Here is a 21,167-nt window from a genome sequence, read left to right as displayed (position 1 = left end):
CAATAAAATTGTAAAAAAATAAAAATAAATATAATACAAATACAAAAAGTGGACAAGCCCCCTGAAGAAGCGAGACGAAACGCGCGTCGGGTTGGTGCCATCATCCTCTCTCCTCTCCTGGTTAGTATTTGCTGCTTCATGCCTACTTTCATCCATTGCCCCTTGGTTTTTTTTGGTTGCATCTATGTCAGCACACTGGTGATGTATTGGGAGTTTCTTGCGTAGACCCTATTACTGACTTTTGTGCAGCAACATTCCAATGGGCAGGTTGACATGACGGCATGAGGTTAAGTATTTAGTTGCTCACTACCTACATCGGTATATATGTACTTTTTACACTAGTATTGTATTATTGTAGGTGTGCAATTTTCTCCTTGACAGCACTAAACATACCATAGGAGTTATTATTGTAGGAGGGATGGTGGTTTTATACTTGTCGCGGTACATTCCTGCACTGCTACCACTATATGCATTTGTTTTTTGCTGTATTATGTACTTATTTATTCTCTTTTAAATAATAAAGATTGAGTTATACTATATGTGTGCTATTTAATGGGTTATTTGTCTGTGCGACACACATATTCTATTATTGACATCAACGTTTTGGTTGTTATGTCGTTTTTTTACATTAATATCAGTTTTATTTTATGACATATGCAAAATCAAGAATAATTACCATTATGCCATTGTGTATGAAACCCCTTCTGTACCGTGCAGGTTTCAGGTGTGGATATTCCTCAGTGCTTGTCACTTTGATGCCCCATACCCTCTTCCAGGCTTCATATAGCTGCACATGTACTGGATAGACACCTGAGTGATGTGGAGCCACTGCATAACCCATGTCTGTTGGAATACCATGCTCCTAAAAAGAAAAGGAACAAGTTTTATTTGGATTCCTACACACAAACCAACTCAAAGGTTAAAGGGTTATTCCCATTTGGAAATGTATAATATATTATTAGGATATAACATTATTGTCTCATAGGTATGGATCCCACCTCTGGGACCTACTCCTATCTCAAGAACAGGGCACCAAAGTGAAATCAGAATAACCAGCACATGCACAGCTACCCCGCCATTCACCACCATGGGACTTCAAAAAATTGCTGAGCTCATGTGCATTCATATCTTGAACTTTGATTTTGGAATGTGTTATACTTCAAGGAGATCTGCCTCAGACAATCAATTTCAATGTTGAAACATAAATATTTTACAAAATGATCCACTTTGATGCAAAATTGCATGAGACGCCCATGAATATAAAGCACTGCCATGATTTTTCACATGTGCATAGTGTCTGCTCAGAAATATATGGGTATTGGGGTGTCATTATTATTATTATTATTATCTGTAATTTGGGTTTTGTCTGTGTCAAATGTAAGAAAAATGTCCAAATACCACAGAGAGAGGGTTAAAGTTAAAAAATACTGATGTGAAAGAATCAGTTATTAAGACTTAGATTGCAGTTTACTTTGAGGCTAAGGGGTTGTAAAACGTGCTTCTTTAACAAACAGCAATACATTTAAATTAGTTATATTGTTTATGTGTTTATTCAGGTTCTTATTGTCTAAATAGTGGGAAAAAACTGAGACTGCTCTTACTGACAGATAAGATAATTTCAGGCACTGCGGCTTTTCACATGGCATCCAAAGCAAATTCATTCAACCATACCCAGTCTTGTATGTCTGAATGAATTTGCTTTATACCTTGATTTGTTGTTCAGATCACTCATAAAGAACTGTAGCTGTGGATATTGATTTGTAATGCCGGCACCCTAAAGGGCCGTTTACACAGGCCGAGAATCGCACAGATTATGGCTAACGAGCATTCATTTAAACACTCATTAGCTATGATCGGGCGGTATAAATGTACCGCTGATTACCAGATGAACAAGGAAAATGCAGGTAATCTGATTGTTTGTGCACATGCAAAAATGATTGTTTACTGGCAGCAGATCGTGCCGTGTAAACAAGATCTCCTGCTGGCAAACAACGAGTCCTTATGGGGAAGACCGATGGCATTAGTGATACCTCCTCCCTTACATGCAACGATCTCCTCCACTAGCCATCAGCAGATTGTTGGGAAGGAACGCTTCCTTCCCGACAATCTTCTCTAATATTGTCCCGTGTAAAGGGACCTTAAAGGGATTATCCAATGTCTAAAACGTGCTCAAAAATGCCCGGGCCCCTCATATAAATCATACTTACCCTGCTTCCTGGCACCCACATTGCTCCTGATCCCCGAACAGCCACCACTGCATCTCCCTGTCACGTGGATCAAAACATCTGGCGATGGGGGGGAACAGCCAATAGCAGGCCGTGGCGGTGATGAGCCTCCGTAGTGTCACCCGCGATGCTAGGGAGGTTCATCCCTGTTGCGGCCTGCTCTTGGCTGCACTCCCCATTGCCGGATGTTTTGATCCGTGAAATGGGGAGATTCAACGCAGACTGTGCTGGGATCAGGAGAGTCGGGGAGTGGGGTAAGTATGATCTATATGAGGGGCCCGGACATTGGGGGGAATGTATTAGACTTTGGATAACCCCTTTAAGTCTGATTTAACAAACAGTGTTTTGACAATTCTTGCATCATTGTGTAGACACACAAGGTTGTCAATCACTGAAGGTGTCAGGACTGTTAGAATGTACTATATACTAACAATCCTGCTTTTAATCATATAATCCTATCTACCAAAAAGCTCAGCTTTTTTCCCTCTACTATACTCTGCACTGTATTTCATAGTTTACCCTCACTAACAAATGTCACAACATATTGTTTATGTCACTGGGCATATTTTGTGATTCGATTTATTTATATTCCATTATGATTCACTCAATCACTCATCTAATCTTCGATCTATTCATATATTATTTCACACATCACTATTACTTATACATGTCCTTCTTCCTTCCCTTATGGGGAACACTTTCAATATCCGAATTATACTGATCGTTTGATCGCGACTCGCGATCATGTGATCCCTTCTTCTTGCGTCTCATTCTTTGGTCTGAGCGCTGGTACGGATCATGCGATCGCGACTTGCGATCATGTGATCCATCCCCTTGACTTCGCCGGCCGCGTGACAGGCCATCACGTGACCTCCGAATATCTAGCGGGATTATGACATCATCGAAGGTCCTTGACTGGTGAGCGCAGCTGTATTCGTGCGATTGGCCACCGCACGGTCCACCTGTGTTTTCACCTCTTATAAGGATGGTGATAGGGCAGGGGATCTTATTGATACCACATGCCCGTACTCTACACTGATTGGTGTACTCTGATTGGAGGAATATCGACTTAAATATAGCTTCTCTAGTAGGAAGATCGTACCCCCAGAGGAAGGTTTCAATCAAAACGTGCGTCGGGGTGTGCGGTCTTCCTGTGGAGTCATTACTTTTAATTACGGTATGTGACCTTTTCTACTTACTTTGTATATATTAGCATTGTTAAGCCTTTTGAATAAGTTCTTACCATGCTTTTTTGCTGCTTGTCTGTGGCTTGCACATGCACCTTATTATGGTATCTATTGCACCTTACTAAATAGATGTCTATTTGATCAGTGATTTACGTACTCGCAAAGTTGCTATTTTTTACTGCTCATCTCGCAGTTTGCACTTGCACTTTATAATTGATGGCACTTTTTGCTCTCACTGATTAAAGACATCTATATGTACATACATACTTTATGCAGTAGAATCTTGTCTGTAGGCTCCACTGTTGGGTCACTTGTTTTATCATGTTTTTGTACTTCATAAACTCTCCCAGGATTGTACCGCACTTTTTTCGATTATGGATTTGTCTGTCATCTCCCTTTGTATGTTTTAATCATGTATTTCAATAAATAATATTTTTACAGCTTATCAATTCTCAGTGTTCGCTTATAGGTCTTTCTAGTCTTTTCTGAGTTAGCTCTTTTTGCTGAGGGGCTTTTTTTGCCACGCTGTTGCTTTACGCACCCCTTTATGTAACCTATTTTATATCTATACTCTACACTCACCTGACAGTTTCTCAATAAAAGGGGGTGGCTGGACACTGTTACAACAACAACAACAAAAAACACCTTTGCCAGTCCCACCAATCCATTGATATGGCTCCATTCTCTACTGGACCAGAAGTAATGATGTGCTATATACATTGTGGGAAGGCGCAAGGGTCTGTCGTTGACAGAAGGTATGTGTCATCAAGGTTCCTGGCCTCGGTGAAGTTAGAGCCAGTATTTTCAAGTGTCAGCGGCAGCTAGTGCTGGTTGACACGTTGCTATTTTAGTATGACTGTAAGCTGATCCGGGCCGGCTCTTCCTGGGAGTACCCAAAGTGCTGGGTGGGTGGGTGGCTTCTCCCCACGCTCCATGCCGGGTCTTTACTGGCCTATATCAAACCCAGCCAGCAGTCTCAGCTGGGTGTGTGGATTACTCCTCTCTGACAGTGGAGCGCTGTCAGTCCCTGTGTGTTTTGGGATCTGAAAACTTGTGCCGTGCAAAAGGGCTGGGAACCGCATGCTGAGAAACAGGCCCCTAAAGCCTGCTGTGGACCACAGGTGGAGAAACTGAAAACCAGGTGAACGTTTTTGTTCTGTTGACTTTTCATGGTGTGAACAAACACCTAGACTGCAAAATGTCACTTTTTGTTTTTCCTTATGTGTGAATAAAACACTGAACTGTTTAAGTTAAAGACTTTGTGGTTGCCTCTATACTGCGTCCGCTAGCCTGTCAACCAGAGCAAATCCCTACATCATGCCTTAGCACAAGTAAATTAACCCAAATAAGAACGGGCATTGTGTAGGGTTTAGGGTTGCATTATTAGATTGTAGGAGTCATAGGCCTTGTATTTACAGAAGTCATATGCAATTCTTACATACAACAGAATTAAAATAGGCACATATATGGATGCATTTGCTGAAGTTGCATATTAGGGTCACTGTCATTGAAGTCATTGTTTTCCTCCAGGTTTCATCTACTAAGGTTAACATCCAGATATTTCCCACTTTAGGCATAGTGCATTGCTAGGAAAGTAATGTTATTTATCAAGATGCTTTAGGCACCCAATACTGATGGTGCCCACAGCAGTATGGTAATAGTATGCCAGTACTAGCACGTAAAATAATCCACAATATTGCCCACCATTCGGTTGCCTAGCCTTCTGGAGTCAAATATATAAATTTTAGTATACTGTATTTTCCGCTGTATAAGACACACTTCCCCCCCCCAAAAAAAAGTGGGAGGAAAATGGCAGTGCGTCTTATGGGGCATAGGCTGCCATTTTTTCACTGATACACCGCCAACCGCAAGCTGCACAGCGCGGCCGGCGTGTGTATCAGCGAGGGGGGAGGAGGGGCTGGGGGCTGGCCTTTAGTTTTATAATGGCAGCGGGGCCCGGTGCAGTCATTGTATTCTATTGCACCGGGCCCCGCTCACTGTACTATTGGTATCTGTAACTGCAGGCAGGCAATAGTTAACTATACATACATACAGTCATTGCATTCATTTCTGTTGAAAGAGTATAGGGGCTTATTTCATAAAAAAACCATAAATATATAAATTGTATATATATATATATATATATATACACTCAAACCCAAAGAATTATTAGGAACACCATACTAATACGGTGTTGGACCCACTTTTGCCTTCAGAACTGCCTTAATTCTACGTGGCATTGATTTAACAAGGTGCTGATAGCATTCTTTAGAAATGTTGGCCCATATTGATAGGATAGCATCTTGCATTTGATGGAGATTTGAGGGATGCACATCCAGGGCACGAAGCTCCCGTTCCACCACATCCCAAAGATGCTCTATTGGGTAGAGATCTGGTGACTGTGGGGGCCATTTTAGTACAGTGAACTCATTGTCATGTTCAAGAAACCAATTTGAAATGATTTGAGCTTTGTGACATGGTGCATTATCCTGCTGGAAGTAGCCATCAGAGGATGGATACATGTTCTCATTCCGTTTACGCCAAATTCGGACTCTACCATTTGAATGTCTCAACAGAAATCGAGACTCAACAGACCAGGCAACATTTTTCCAGTCTTCAACAGTCCAATTTTGGTGAGCTCGTGCAAATTGTAGCCTCTTTTTCCTATTTGTAATGGAGATGAGTGGTACCCGGTGGGGTCTTCTGCTGTTGTAGCCCCTCCGCTTTAAGGTTGTGCGTGTTGTGGCTTCACAAATGCTTTGCTGCATACCTCGGTTGTAACGAGTGGTTATTTCAGTCAACGTTGCTCTTCTATCAGCTTGAATCAGTCGGCCCATTCTCCTCTGACCTCTAGCATCCACAAGGCATTTTTGCCCACAGGACTGCCGCATACTGGATGTTTTTCCCTTTTCACACCATTCTTTGTAAACCCTAGAAATGGTTGTGCGTGAAAATCCCAGTAACTGAGCAGATTGTGAAATACTCAGACCGGCCCGTCTGGCACCAACAACCATGCCACGCTCAAAATTGATTAAATCACCTTTCTTTCCCATTCTGACATTCAGTTTGGAGTTCAGGAGATTGTCTTGACCAGGACCACCCCCCTAAATGCATTGAAGCAACTGCCATGTGATTGGTTGACTAGATAATTGCATTAATGAGAAATAGAACAGGTGTTCCTAATAATTCTTTAGGTGAGTGTATATATACAGTCAGGTCCATAAATATTGGGACATCGACACAATTCTAACATTTTTGGCTCTATACACCAACACAATGGATTTGAAATTAAGCTAACAAGATGTGCTTTAACTGCAGACTATCAGCTTTAATTTGAGGGTATTTACATCCAAATCAGGTGAATGGTGTAGGAATTGCAACAGTTTGCATATGTGCCTCCCACTTGTTACAGAACCAAAAGTAATGGGACAATTGGTTTCTTAGCTGTTCCATTGCCAGGTGTGTGTTATTCCCTCATTATCCCAATTACAATGAGCAGATAAAAGGTCCAGAGTTCATTTCAAGTGTGCTATTTGCATTTGGAATCTGTTGCTGTCAACTCTCAAGATGAGATCCAAAGAGCTGTCACTATCAGTGAAGCAAGCCATCATTAGGGTGAAAAAACAAAACAAACCCATCAGAGAGATAGCAAAAACATTAGGCGTGGCCAAAACAACTGTTTGGAATATTCTTAAAAAGAAGAAACGCACCGGTGAGCTCAGCAACACTAAAACACCCGGAAGACCGCAGAAAAAAACTGTGGTGGTTGACCGAAGAATTCTTTCCATGGTGAAGAAAACACCCTTTACAACAGTTGGCCAGATCAAGAACACTCTCCAGGAGGTAGGTGTATGTGTATCAAAGTCAACAATCAAGAGAAGACTTCACCAGAGGGTTCACCACAAGATGTAAACCATTGGTGAGCCTGAAAAACAGGAAGGCCATATTAGAGTTTGCCAAACAACATCTAAAAAAGCCTTCACAGTTCTGGAACAACATCCTATGGACAGATGAGACCAAGATCAACTTGTACCAGAGTGATTGGAAGAGAAGAGTGTGGAGAAGGAAAGTAACTGCTTATGATCCTAAGCATACCACCTCATCAGTGAAGCATGGCGGTGGTAGTGTCATGGCGTGGGCATGTATGGCTGCCAATGGAACTGGTTCTCTTGTATTTATTGATAATGTGACCGCTGACAAAAGCAGCAGGACGAATTCTGAAGTGTTTCTGGCAATATTATCTGCTCATATTCAGCCAAATGCTTCAGAACTCATTGGACAGCGCCTCACAGTGCAGATGGACAATGACCCAAAGCATACTGCAAAAGCAACCAAAGAGTTTTTTAAGGGAAAGAAGTGGAATGTTATGTAATGGCCAAGTCAATCACCTGACCTGAATCCGATTGAGCATGCATTTCACTTGCTCAAGACAAAACTGAAGGGAAAATGCCCCAAGAACAAGCAGGTACTAAAGACAGTTGCAGTAGAGGCCTGGCAGAGCATCACCAAGGATAAAACCCAGCGTATGGTGATGTCTATGCGTTCCAGACTTCAGGCTGTAATTGACTGCAAAGGATTTTAAACCAAGTATTAAAAAGTGAAAGTTTGATTTATGATTATTATTCTGTCCCATTACTTTTGGTTCCCTAACAAGTGGGAGGCACATATGCAAACTGTTGTAATTCCTACACCGTTCACCTGAATTGGATGTAAATACCCTCAAGTTAAAGCTGCAGTTAAAGCACATCCTGTTCGTCTCATTTCAAATCCATTGTGTTGGTGTATAGAGCCAAAAATGTTAGAATTGTGTCGATGTCCCAATATTTATGGACCTCACTGTATGTTTCGATCCAGCACTGAGCAGCCTGTACTTACGATCATAGCAGGCTGGATGCTGGAGGCAGGAGGCTGGGCGAGCGGGCACTGGCAGCGTAACTTCCTACGTCACGTGCCTGCTCCACCCACTTTATGAATGAAGCAGGCAGTGCAGGCACGTGACGTAGGAAGTTATGCTGCCAGTGCCCGCCCGCCCAGCCTCCTGTCTCCTGCCTCCAGCCTGCTATGATCGTAAGTACAGGCTGCTCAGTGCTGGATCGAACATATGTATAGTTAACCATTGCCTGCCTGCAGTTACAGATACCATTAGTACAGTGAGCGGGGCCCGGTGCAATGTAATACAATGACTGCACTGGGCCCCCGCTGCCATTTAAAAACTAGTGTAGATGCCAGCCCCCAGCCCCTGTATTGGGGGTCATTCACAGTGGCTGACACTGTTATGGGGGGGGGATCTGTGGATGTCAAATAGCATAAGATGCTATTTATCTGTCATCCACAGATCCCCCCCATAGCAGTGTCATGCCATCCACAGATGCCCCAATAACAGTGCCATCCACAGACGCCCCCATAACAGTGGCAGCCAGAGACCCGCATAACAGTGTCAGGCACAGACCCCCATAACAGTGCCATCCACAGACGCCCCCATAACAGTGTCAGCCACAGACCCCCATAACAGTGCTAGCCACAGACCCCCATAACAGTGCCAGCCACAGACCCCCATAACAGTGCCATACACAGACCCCCATAACAGTGTCATCCACAGACCCCCATAACAGTGTCATCTACAGACCCCCATAAAAGTGTCATTCACCGGCTACCATTAGTTCAAAGCCCACCAAAAGCACACCTTTTGGTTCAATTTTTTTTTTTTCTTACATGCCTCCTCAAAAACCTAGGTGCGTCTTATGGGCCTGTTCGTCTTATAGGGCAAAATATTATTACAGGAATATTTTAAGGTTTTAGTGATAAAAATCCATTACAGATTTTCCCATTTTGTTGCCATTCTTCCAAAAGCGATATTAGGATCTACCATTATACTGGTAGTCAATTTTAAATTAGCCTTTCAGCAACTGGCAGCAAGTATGTCACTTGTTAAAAATTGTTTATACTGAGATTTATGAATTAATGAACATTGAATTTATCTCTAAAGTTAATTTTTTTTTTATGTTTTGATTACTAAGTGGAAATCTTCTTTAATTTCTGGAGCAATGATCAGTAAATTTGAAAAGTAAAGAAACCCAGTTTCCAGATTAATATCTTTTTCCAAAGGTCACGCAATGTACCAAAAGAAATTCAAAGGAGAATTCCCTCCTTATAACATATCAGAAAAAAATTGAAAAACATTAAAATATAGCATTTTTCTCTAACCTGCATAGCACAAGTGGATAGGAAAGGATATACTGACCTTCAATTCAAACCTGTCATTTTACGGGCTGTTTTGTACATTTAAATATTGTTTGAGAATAACAGTTGAGTGATTTTAACACCTTAGAAAATTGAGGCTTTAAAACAGCAACATGATCTTCTTTTTATCCAGATTTTATTATACTATCGTTAGTGAGTCTTGTCTAACTGAGCATAGCCGAATGCGACAGTACAAAAATGGGAAATTATAGGGGCCACAGGTTTTATGTCCCAAAGATAAAAGTATTAATTCCATCTAAAGAGGTTATGAAAGAAGAGATAATACATAAAATGAAGGTTGACATATGGCACTGAACTATTTGGACATAAACTATTTGATTCCCTATTACAATTATTGCAATATTTCTACTCAATTTATTCTTTGTGATCAATTAGATAATCTTCTGCACTTCTTACTTCTCTGATCATTTCTATTTTACATTGGGAGTTGCATTATACACACACATGTATCTCCTGGGCTTGGGGAACCATATTACCAGAAAAGTTATCTAAGTGGATGTTGCAATGAAAGCTTTTACTTATTATAACTCAATACCACCACAATTTTTTTTTTTATCACCAGCCTCCTTCATTACTCTTAATTATTCTATTTTAACCTCTTAGTGACCAGTGAACACATATATACATCACTGGTTGCTAAGTAATATATGGACGCCAGCTGTGCTACACAGCTAATTCCTGCTGGCAGCAGTCAGGATCAGGGTTAGCTGTCATCCTGGACCTGGTAAATAGTAATTGTGTCATCTGGATGGTTAGTCAGATGAAGCAAGCTTCTTTTGTCCTCAGATCCACATCCCTGCAATGTAAGGTCATGCAGGGTAACTATTGATTGATATGGGAGCTGTGGGTCTTCTGAAGGTCTGCCACAATACAGCACCTATTACCGTATAACCTATCTTTAGCAAGGTTTAATAGACTGCTGGTAAAATTTGTATAGCAATACAGAAGCATGTAATGGACAATGGTTGTGGAACCACTGTGCCAACTAACCAGTTTGATGTCGGCCTAGACATGAAGGCATAATGCTGGAGGTCCCCTGGTATTCAACCTTTAATCCCTATACAGGGATCTGGAGGGAAGCCACCAAACTGCTACATCTTATAATATTCCAAGTGTAGTGGGCAGCTGACACAACAGTCGGGATCAACAGTGCAGGACACAGGACACAGAAGAAAGATCATATACATATATATCATACTGAGTACAAAAATGGAAAACAACATGCAAAATCCACAGAACAAACTTCAGAACACAGTTTAGCAGATACAAGAGCAGAAATCTAGCAACATAGAACAGACACAGAACTAAAGGGAACCATTCAGACATAGCAGGTCCAGTATCAGAAACCTGAAAATGCAGATCAGAAAACAAGTAGAACTTAGGAATACGTTGGCAACCAAAACTAGGACAGAATTCACACCACACATGGAAAATGCTCAAGAACATGACAAACAAAACTAAGACAACAGATAAAGTCATAAAGCAAGCAGACAGCAAACAGATCCAAATAGAATCTTCACAGAATCCAGAGACAAACAAAATGTGCAAAGATCCAATAGAATCTGAAATTGCGTGGCCAGGGCAGAACACACAACTAAGAAACTATATAGCAGAGCAAACAAACATGAGTCAAACAGGTGCAGACGCACAAAGCAAGGAAGATTAACCCTCGCAGAATCAAACTGATGTGAGGCACCAAACATAATGGCTTAATTCACACCCACAAGATGTTGACATCTGTGCGTGCAGAACAACGGTGATGAGTGAACCGCCATTATAACAATGCATTGCTGTGAACAGTACAAGCTATCAAATAATCACAGGTTCATGTTCTCTAAGGGGACTAAAACCCTGTAAAAATCAGCTGAATCGTTTTTCTTTTTATGAAAATTCTTTTTTTCAAAATTGTCATAAAAAATTGTGAAATTGGTTTACCTGTCTACTAGGTAGAGCAGGGGTATATCACAGCCAAAAATTGGTAAATGTCACCCGGAAATGTAACAGAAAAATTTGTGAAATTTGTTTACCTGGCTACTAGGTAGAGCACGGGTATATCACAGCCAAAAATAGGTTAATTTCAACAGAAAAATTTGTGAAATTTGTTTACCTGTCTACTAGGTAGAGCAGGGGTATATTACAACCAAAAATTGGTGAATGTCACCCAAAATTTTTTACAGACAAATTAGTGAAATTTGTTTACCTGCCTATAAGGTAGAGCAGGGGTATATCACAGCCAAAAATGTGTGAATTGTAATTTGTGAATCGAAAATGTAACAGACCAATTAGTAAAATTACATAAAATAAAATATGTACAAATAAAAAAAAATAATATTGATGTATGAGGTGGAGGTCCATATGGAATAGGAGGTTAAGGAGGCGGTGGATATAGCGGTGTAGATGGAAGAGGCGGTGGAGGGGGACGAGGTAGCCAATACAGTTTTTTTGTTAATTTTAATTTTTTTTTTAAAGAGTGGGAAATATAAAAAATACAACAATGAGCAATTGCGCTGTAGTATAACAATGGCTGGGTAAGGCCGGTATACATGTCTATTCTGCACAAGGTATGGACAAGTCCTGTGGGATCCATGCCTGGTTCATTTTAATGAACGTGAGCTTGTCCACATTGGCTGTGGACAGGCGGCTGTGCTTGTCTGTGATGACGCCCCCTGCCGTGCTAAACACACGTTCAGATAATACACTGGCTGCAAGGCAGGCCAGCACCTCGAAGGCGTAAAGGGCAAGCTCAGGCCATGTGCCCAATTTGGAGACCCAGAAGTTGAAAGGGGCAGACCCGTCATTCAGTACGTGTAGGTGTGTGCAGACATACTGCTCCACCATGTTGGTGAAATTCTGCATCCTGCTAAGACGTTCCATATCAGCTGGTGGTGCTGGTTGTTGTGGCGTGCTGACAAAGCTTTTCCACATTTCGGTCATGTTAACCCTGCCTTCTGAGGTGCTGGCGGTGCCCCAGCTGCGTTGGCGACCTCTTCCTCGTCCTCTGCCTTCGCCTTGTGCTTCCACTGTGCCCCCGCTGTCAGCGCGTCTACCAGGGTGCGCTTGTACTCGCACATTTTACGATCACGCTCCAGTGACGGAATTAAGGACGGTACGTTGTCCTTGTAATGGGGATCCAGCAGCGTGGCCACCCAGTAATCAGCATAAGTTAGAATGTGGGCAACTCGGTGGTTGTTGCGGAGACACTGCTGCATGTAATAGCTCATGTGTGCCAGGCTGCCCAGAGGCAATGACAAGCTGTCCTCTGTGGGAGGTGTATTGTCTGTGTCCTCTGTATCCCCCCAGACACGCACCAGTGAAGGCCATGAGCTGGTTTAGGTGCCACCCTGCTGTAAACACGGTTCCTCCTCCTCCATCTGCTCATCCTCCATCTCATCATCCTCCAGAAATGTGCCCTGGCTAGACAATTTTGTACCTGGCGTTTGTGGGTGGAGGAACCCACCCTCGGAGCCACTTGAGAATGACTGGCCGGAAACCCTATGAAATGATCCCTCTTCCTTCTCCTGTGCCACATCTTCTTCCATCATCGGCAGAAGCGTTTTTTCAAGGAGACATAGAAGTGGGATAGTAACGCTGAGAACGGCGTTATCGGCACTGGCCATGTTGGTGGAGTACTCGAAACAACGCAACAAGGAACACAGGTCTCGAATAGAGGCACTGTCATTGGTGGTGAAGTGGTGCTGTTCCGCAGAGCGACTCACCCGTGCGTGCTGCAGATGAAACTCCACTATCGCCGGCTGCTGCTAGCATAGTCTGGCCAGCATGTGCAAGGTGGAGTTCCACCTTGTGAGCACGTCGCATATGAGGCGGTGAGAGGGAAGGCTGAAGTTGCGCTGCATCGCTGGCAGTCGAGCAGCAGCAGGGTGAGAATGGGGAAAGCGTGCACAGACGGCCCGCATTTTCTGCTGCAGCTCTGACATATCGGGGAAAGTTTTAAGGAATCTCTGCACCATCAAATTCAGCACATGCGCCAGGCAAGGGATGTGCGTCAAACCGGCTAGTCCCAGAGCTGCTACGAGATTTCTCCCATTATCGCACACCACCAGGCCGGGCTTGAGGTTCACTGGCCCCAACCACTCATCGGTCTATTGTTCCATGCCCATCCACAGCTCCTGCACGGTGTGAGGTTTTTCCCCCAAAACAGATACGTTTTAAAACTGCCTGCTGTCGTTTACCCCTGACTGTGCTGAAGTTGGTGGTGAAGGTGTTATGCTGACCGGATGAGGAGCCGGTAGAGGATGAGGAAGCGGAGTAGGAAGCAACAGGAGGCAAACTGAAGCGCCCAGCAATCCTCGGTGGTGGAAGGACATGCGCCAAACTGCTATCCGCCTCAGGCCCAGCCGCCACTGCATTTACCCAGTGTGCCTTTAGGGAGATATAACGTCCCTGACCGTGCTTACTGGTTCAAGTATCCGTAGTTAGGGGGACCTTGCCACAGATGGAGTTGTGCAGTGCACACCTGATTTTGTCCCCCACTTGGTTGTGCAGTGAAGGGATGGCTCGCCTGGAAAAGTAGTGTCGGCTTGGCACGACGTACTGTGGGACAGCCACCGCCATAAGGCTTTTAAAACTCTCCGTCTCCACCAGACGGAACGACAGCATTTCAAAGGCCAGTAATTTTGAAATGCTGGCATTCAGGGCCAGGGATCGTGGGTAGGTAGGGGGGTACTTCCTCTTCCGCTCCAATTTTTGGGAAATGGATAGCTGAACGCTTCCGTGGGACATTGTGGAGATGCTTGGTGATCCAGGTGGTGGTGCTGCTGGCAGATCCTCTGTTTGCGGGGTGGCAGGTGCCACTGTCACTCCAGAGGTGGATGAAGAGGCCGAGACTGCAGCAGAAGAGGAACCAGGAGGAGCCAGAGACCTTTCTTTGTTTTTGAGGTGTCTACTCCACTGCAGCTCGTGCTTTGCACTTAGATGCCTGGTCATGCAGGTTGTGCTAAGGTTGAGAACGCTTATGCCTTGCTTCAGGCTCTGATTGCACAGCGTGCAAAACACTTGTGTCTTTTTGTCAGCACAATGTCTGAAGAACTTCTATGCCAGGGAACTCCTTGAAGCTGTCTTTGGTGTGCTCGTTCCCTTCTGCTGTGTTGGTGGCTCTGTGCGACCATCGCCTCTTCCTCCGAACTACACAGGTCACTAGCATGACCTTGATTCCATGTGGGGTCGAGGACCTTATCGTCCTCCACATCATCTTCCACCCAGTCTTCACCTATGCCCTCCTTCTCGGTTTGCACTCATCGAGACGTGCTGCGTTGGTCCTCCCATGTACTCATCTTGAAACATAAGTGGTTGGGCATCGGTGCACTCAATCTCTTCCACTTCTGGGGCAGGGCTATGTGGATGGCCCTGGGAAACCCTGCTATCAGAGTCATTAAAAAGCTGAAGAGATTGCTGCATGACTTGGGTCTCAGACTGCTTGGCTGATTTGCAAGGGGGTGAGGTGAAAGACTGATGGACATCGGCTCCAGGTGCTAACTCTGATCTTTCAGCAGGAGACTGGGTGGGAAACAATGTGAAGGAACTGGAGGCACTCATCAACCCAATCTACTATTGCCTGTACTTGTTCTGGCCTCACCATTCGTAGATAAGCATTACGCCCGACCAAATAATGCTGAAGGTTCTGTCGCCTACTCGCACCTGAGGCAGAGGTTTCGCTTGTGTGTATAGCTGGCACAAATCGACCACGTCCTTTCCCTGCAACAGGAACTCCACCAGCAGCACCAAGACCGGGGCCAAGTCCCTTATTCGACGCTCTCCTCATTCTCTGCAAATTTTGTATTTTTGCCAAAATTTGTGTTTTTTTTTATAACAGAATATAACAGCAGTATCTAACGCGTGTATTTTACACTGACAGATGCAGCAAAGGATGCAAATTTAGTATTTTGCCCAAAATGTTTTTTTTTTTTAAAACCCAGAAAATTATTGCAGTATTTCAAGCTTAAATTTCACACTTACAAATGATGCATAGGCCCCAGATGTAGGTGTCATGGTTGGGAGTGGGGGAAATCCCCCACCGTGCAGTGTCAAAGGGTAAAAGGGGATCAGCCTGGCTGAAAGGAGTAATAAGGGAGCAGGTCACCTCCTACAGCGTCTCTAATCCTCCCCCTGACTCCACACCGTATGAGCGGACCCCGATGGTAGGATGGCTCATACTCTGGATTCCTAGAGACCCTGAGTCGCCCTGGTAATCCCTCACCAAGGCGCAAGGAAGAGACGACCTGTTCATCCCAGTCATCGAGGAACAGGAGTCTCTATCTGAGGCCAGGCTGCAAGGAGAGGGAAACACATACAGCATATAGAGTTGGCAGGTAAGCGAAACCCATAACACACTTACCTGTCACAGACACACTGACTGAAACCCGCGCACAAGTGCTGCTGTCCACACCAAAATTAACCACCTCAGGACCGCCGTACGCAGGATTGCGTCTTTGCGGCGGTCCTGTTGTTCTGGGTGGACGCGCCGGTGCGTCCTCTCGCGAGACGCGAGATTTCGTGCATTGCCGGCCCGCGCATGCGCATCGCGGGCCGGCAAAAGTTAAAGAAGTATTTCGTCACCAGCCTGCCAGCAACGATCATTGGCTGGCAGGCTGGCGATTTTCAAAAAATCGAATCAGAAGCCAGATAACAGATCATATTAGTAAATATGATCTGTTATATGGCTTCTCTGCTCCTGTGCTGGTCCTTTTCGTCGGTTGGATCCAGCACAGGAGCAGACTTCACAGTGAGTAGCACCAACACCACACTTTAGCCCCAGATCACCCCCCTGCACCCCAATTAACCCTTTGATCACCCCTTTGATCGCCCCTGTCAATCACTATTGAAAGGAAAAAAAGTGATCAGTGTAAACTGTCACTTTTTTTTTTTCACTAGTATTGGCTGTTAGGTTTTAGGGATAGTTTAGGCCCCTTGGTTAGGTAGTTAGCGTCAGTTAGCGCCCAGCCCACCGCACCGCAGTCACTTTTATTCGCTGATTAGCGTATCGCTAATCAGCATTTGTACTTTTATAGTATCTGTAAGTGATCAAAACTGATCACGGTCAGATCTATAATAGTATTAGTGTCACTTTAGTTCGCCCTCCACCCAAAACGCAGTGTTTGCCCGATCAGGCCTGATCGGTCGCCCACACGTGCGTTCACCCACGCCCGCCCCACCGCAGTGACAAAAAAAATTTTGTTTTTTGATCACTGCACATTCACTTTACAAGCACTGCGGCGATAAAAAAATCAGTTTTGATATTTTTTATCAACCGCAGCAGCCTCCGGTACTTCGCTAGCCTCCCCTTTGTAAGACAGGTTTGCTTTTTTTCTTGGGTAGTCTCAGGGAATACCCCTAAATTTAGTAGTCCAAATGTCAAACAGGGGGTATTCTTCTGAAGAGGCCTACAGGATTCTGACCCAGTCGGATGAGGAGTGGGAACCCTCATCTGATGAATCTAGCGGGTCAGAATATGAACCTGTGGAAAGCAGTGGCTCTCTGACCCAAAGTTCGGACGAGGAGGTGGAGGTCCCTGGCAGCACCAGGCGTACCCGGCCCCGTGTCGCTAGACCACAGGTTACGCAGGATCCGTTTCAAGAGCAGCAGAGTGGGGCTGTCGCTGCCGGATCACGTGGTGAGGCATACACCAGCAGCGCAGCCCTTCCTGGACCTAGTACCAGCACTGCCGTACAACATGGTGACGTGGCGAGCACCAGAAGGGCAGTTGAAGCTGGTACGGTGGCACGTGCACTAGTTACCCCGTCGCAGCCACCGCGCAGACAGGCCCGTAGAGCCCCTAGAATCCCTGAGGTGCTGGCAAACCCTGATTGGCAGTCACCAACTTCAGCCGCACCTGTAGTTCCCCCTTTCACCGCCCAGTCTGGAGTTCGGGTTGAGACGGCTCAAATCGGTTCGGCCCTGGGATTTTTTGAGCTGTTCTTGACTGCGGAGCTCTTGGACTTAGTCGTGGCAGAAACAAATCGGTATGCCACACAATTTATATCCGCCAACCCGGGAAGCTCTTATGCCCAGTCTTTCCGGTGGAAACCAGTCCAAGTTTCCGAAATTAAAATTTTTTTGGGCCTTCTCCTCAACATGGGTCTAACTAAAAAGCATGAATTGCGGTCATATTGGTCCACGAACCCAATTCATCACATGCCCATGTTCTCTGCTGCTATGTCCAGGACACGATTTGAGACCATCCTACGTTTTCTGCATTTTAGCGACAACACCACCTCCCGTCCCAGAGGCCACCCAGCTTTTGACCGGCTCCACAAAATTCGGCCCCTCATAGACCATTTCAACCAGAAATTTGCAGATTTGTATACCCCTGAGCAAAACATCTGCGTAGACGAGTCCCTAATACATTTTACCGGGCGCCTTGGCTTCAAACAATACATCCCAAGCAAGCGTGCCCGGTATGGGGTCAAATTGTATAAGCTCTGTGAAAGGGCCACAGGCTATACCCACAAATTTCGGATCTATGAGGGAAAAGATCAGACCCTGGAGCCGGTCGGTTGCCCTGACTACCTGGGGAGCAGTGGGAAGACAGTCTGGGACTTGGTGTCACCCTTATTCGGCAAGGGGTACCATCTTTATGTGGACAATTTCTACACAAGTGTGGCCCTCTTTAGGCATTTGTTTCTAGAACGGATTTGCGCCTGTGGCACCGCGCGAACTAGTCGCGTGGGCTTCCCCCAACGGCTTGTAACCACCCGTCTTGCAAGGGGGGAGAGGGCTGCCTTGTGTAACGAAGAACTGCTCGCGGTGAAATGGAGAGACAAGCGTGACGTTTACATGCTCTCCTCCATTCACGCAGACACGACAATCCAAATTGAAAGGGCAACCCGTGTCATTGAAAAGCCCCTCTCAGTCCACGACTATAATGCGCTCATGGGAGGGGTGGACTTCAATGACCAGATGTTGGCTCCCTATTTAGTTTCCCGCAGAACCAGACGCTGGTATAAGAAGGTGTCTGTATATTTAATTCAATTGGCGCTGTACAATAGTTTTGTTCTCTACAGTAAGGCTGGGAGAACACGATCTTTCCTCAAATTCCAGGAAGAGATCATCGAGAACCTCCTTTACCCAGGAGGTTCCGTGGCCCCATCCACCAGTGTAGTTAGCCGTCTACACGAGCGACATTTCCCCAGTGTCGTTGCTGGTACCTCAACCCAACCGCCACCCCGAAAAAAATGTCGTGTCTGTAGCAGGAGTGGAATAAGGCGTGACACCCGCTATTTCTGTCCTGACTGTCCTGACCACCCTGCCCTATGCTTTGGTGAGTGTTTCCGGAAGTACCACACACAGGTACACCTAGCATAGGGATTGCATCTCACAGGACAGGCACACAGGGCTATTAGGGCCCTTTTACTCACAGCTGCTGCAAACCTCTCCTTTCACCTGGGATAAAGTGCATAATGTACTTCGCCACATCTTTGGGCAATTTGCGCTTTGCACATTGTCCCATGGGGAAGGAGAGGTTTGTTCTATAAAGGTAAAAAAAACTAAACAAAAAAAAAATTACCGGTAAGTAAAAAAGTTAAACGTTCAGTTAAAAAAGTTAAAAAAAAGTTTCTATGTTCTGTTCAACAGTTAATAAATTTATTGCGTTGCGGCCTGGTTTTTTCTTTTTTGTTTTGTTTTTTTTACCTTTCAGGTGGACCAACCGATCGACTAGCTGCAGCACTGATGTGCATTCTGACAGAAGCATTGCGCTGCTGTCAGATTACACGCAAGTCGGTGTATGCGGCGCTGCAAGACGGGATTTCTCCTCTGCAGTAAAAGATATGTTTGCCGAGGCATATGAGCTGAGGAGGTGGCGGTGTTCATATACTTTGGCAAACACTTTGTATATATAAAAAAAAAAATCCCGGCAATGATTTATTCATCCACATCGATTGATGTGAATGGAGAAATCTGGTTTGCCAGGGCATACGAGCTGAAGTGGGTATGGATGTTGGGCGGAGCTCCTATGTCCTGGCAGACGCCTTTCCCCTCCTTTTTTTTTTTTTGGCAGAGATTTTTTCATCCACATTGATCGATGCGAATGAAGAAATCTGTGCCGTTCATTTTTTTCTTTCAGCCCAGAGGCTGAACGGAAAAAAAAAATCTCATTACCCGTATGCTCAATATAAGGAGAATAGCAGAAACTCCTAATGCTGGGCATACATGTAATGATTGTGGAGACCCTCAAATGCCAGGGCAGTACAAACACCCCACAAATAACACCATTTTGGAAAGAAGACACCCCAAGGTATTCGCTGAGGGGCATATTGAGTCCATGAAAGATTGAAATTTTTGTCCCAAGTTAGCGGAAAGGGAGACTTTGTGAGAACAAAATCAAAAAAATCAATTTCCGCTAACTTGTGCCAAAATTATTTTTTTTCTATGAACTCGCCATGCCCCTCATTGAATACCTTGGGGTGTCTTCTTTCCAAAATGGGGTCACATGTGGGGTATTTATACTGCCCTGGCATTTTAGGGGCCCCAAAGCGTGAGAAGAAGTCTGGTATCCAAATGTCTAAAAATGCCCTCCTAAAAGGAATTTGGGCCCCTTTGCCCACCTAGGCTGCAAAAAAGTGTCACACATGTGGTATCTCCGTATTCAGCAGAAGTTGGGGAATATGTTTTGGGGTGTCATTTTACATATACCCATGCTGGGTGAGATAAATATCTTGGTCAAATGCCAACTTTGTATAAAAAAAATGGGAAAAGTTGTCTTTTGCCAAGATATTTATCTCACCCAGCATGGGTATATGTAAAATGACACCGCAAAACACATTCCCCACCTTCTCCTGAGTACGGAGATACCAGATGTGTGACACTTTTTTGCAGCCTAGGTGGGCAAAGGGGCCCACATTCCAAAGAGCACCTTTCAGATTTCACAGGTCATTTACCTACTTACCAGACATTAGGGCCCCTGGAAAATGCCAGGGCAGTATAACTACCCCACAAGTGACCCCATTTTGGAAAGAAGACACCCCAAGGTATTCCGTGAGGGGCATGGCAAGTTCCTAGAATTTTTTATTTTTTGTCACAAGTTAGTGGAAAATGATGATTTTTTTTTTTTTTTTTTTTTTTCTTACAAAGTCTCATATTCCACTAACTTGTGACAAAAAATAAAAACTTCCATGAACTCACTATGCCCATCAGCGAATACCTTGGGGTCTCTTCTTTCCAAAATGGGGTCACTTGTGGGGTAGTTATACTGCTCTGGCATTCTAGGGGCCCAAATGTGTGGTAAGGAGTTTGAAATCAAATTCAGTAAAAATTGACCTGTGAAATCCGAAAGGTGCTCTTTGGAATATGGGCCCCTTTGCCCACCTAGGCTGCAAAAAAGTGTCACACATCTGGTATCCCCGTACTTAGGAGAAGTTGAGGAATGTGTTTTGGGGTGTCTTTTTACATATACCCATGCTGGGTGAGATAAATATCTTGGTCAAATGACAACTTTGTATAAAAAAATGGGAAAAGTTGTCTTTTGCCAAGATATTTCTCT

At 44.5% G+C, this 21,167-nt stretch overlaps 1 protein-coding gene across 2 annotated transcripts in view; it reads right to left on the bottom strand.

The window, feature by feature from the left end:
- The window catches only part of LOC120989895 (bifunctional heparan sulfate N-deacetylase/N-sulfotransferase 4-like), a 781,923-nt gene that overhangs the window by 357,997 nt on the left and 402,759 nt on the right, over positions 1–21,167 (bottom strand). For both annotated transcript variants that reach the window (XR_005776339.1, XM_040418282.1), the window contains exon 5: positions 677–862. Coding sequence is in view for 1 of the 2 variants with exons in the window: in XM_040418282.1 (XP_040274216.1) it covers positions 677–862 (186 nt within the window). In the remaining variant the exon portion in view is untranslated. The remainder of the gene's footprint in view (positions 1–676; positions 863–21,167) is intronic.

Source organism: Bufo bufo, chromosome 2, assembly GCF_905171765.1.
Source record: "Bufo bufo chromosome 2, aBufBuf1.1, whole genome shotgun sequence".
NCBI classification, from domain to species: domain Eukaryota; kingdom Metazoa; phylum Chordata; class Amphibia; order Anura; family Bufonidae; genus Bufo; species Bufo bufo.
Note: the sequence above shows the minus strand (reverse complement) of the source record. Positions and strands in the feature narration are given on the sequence as shown.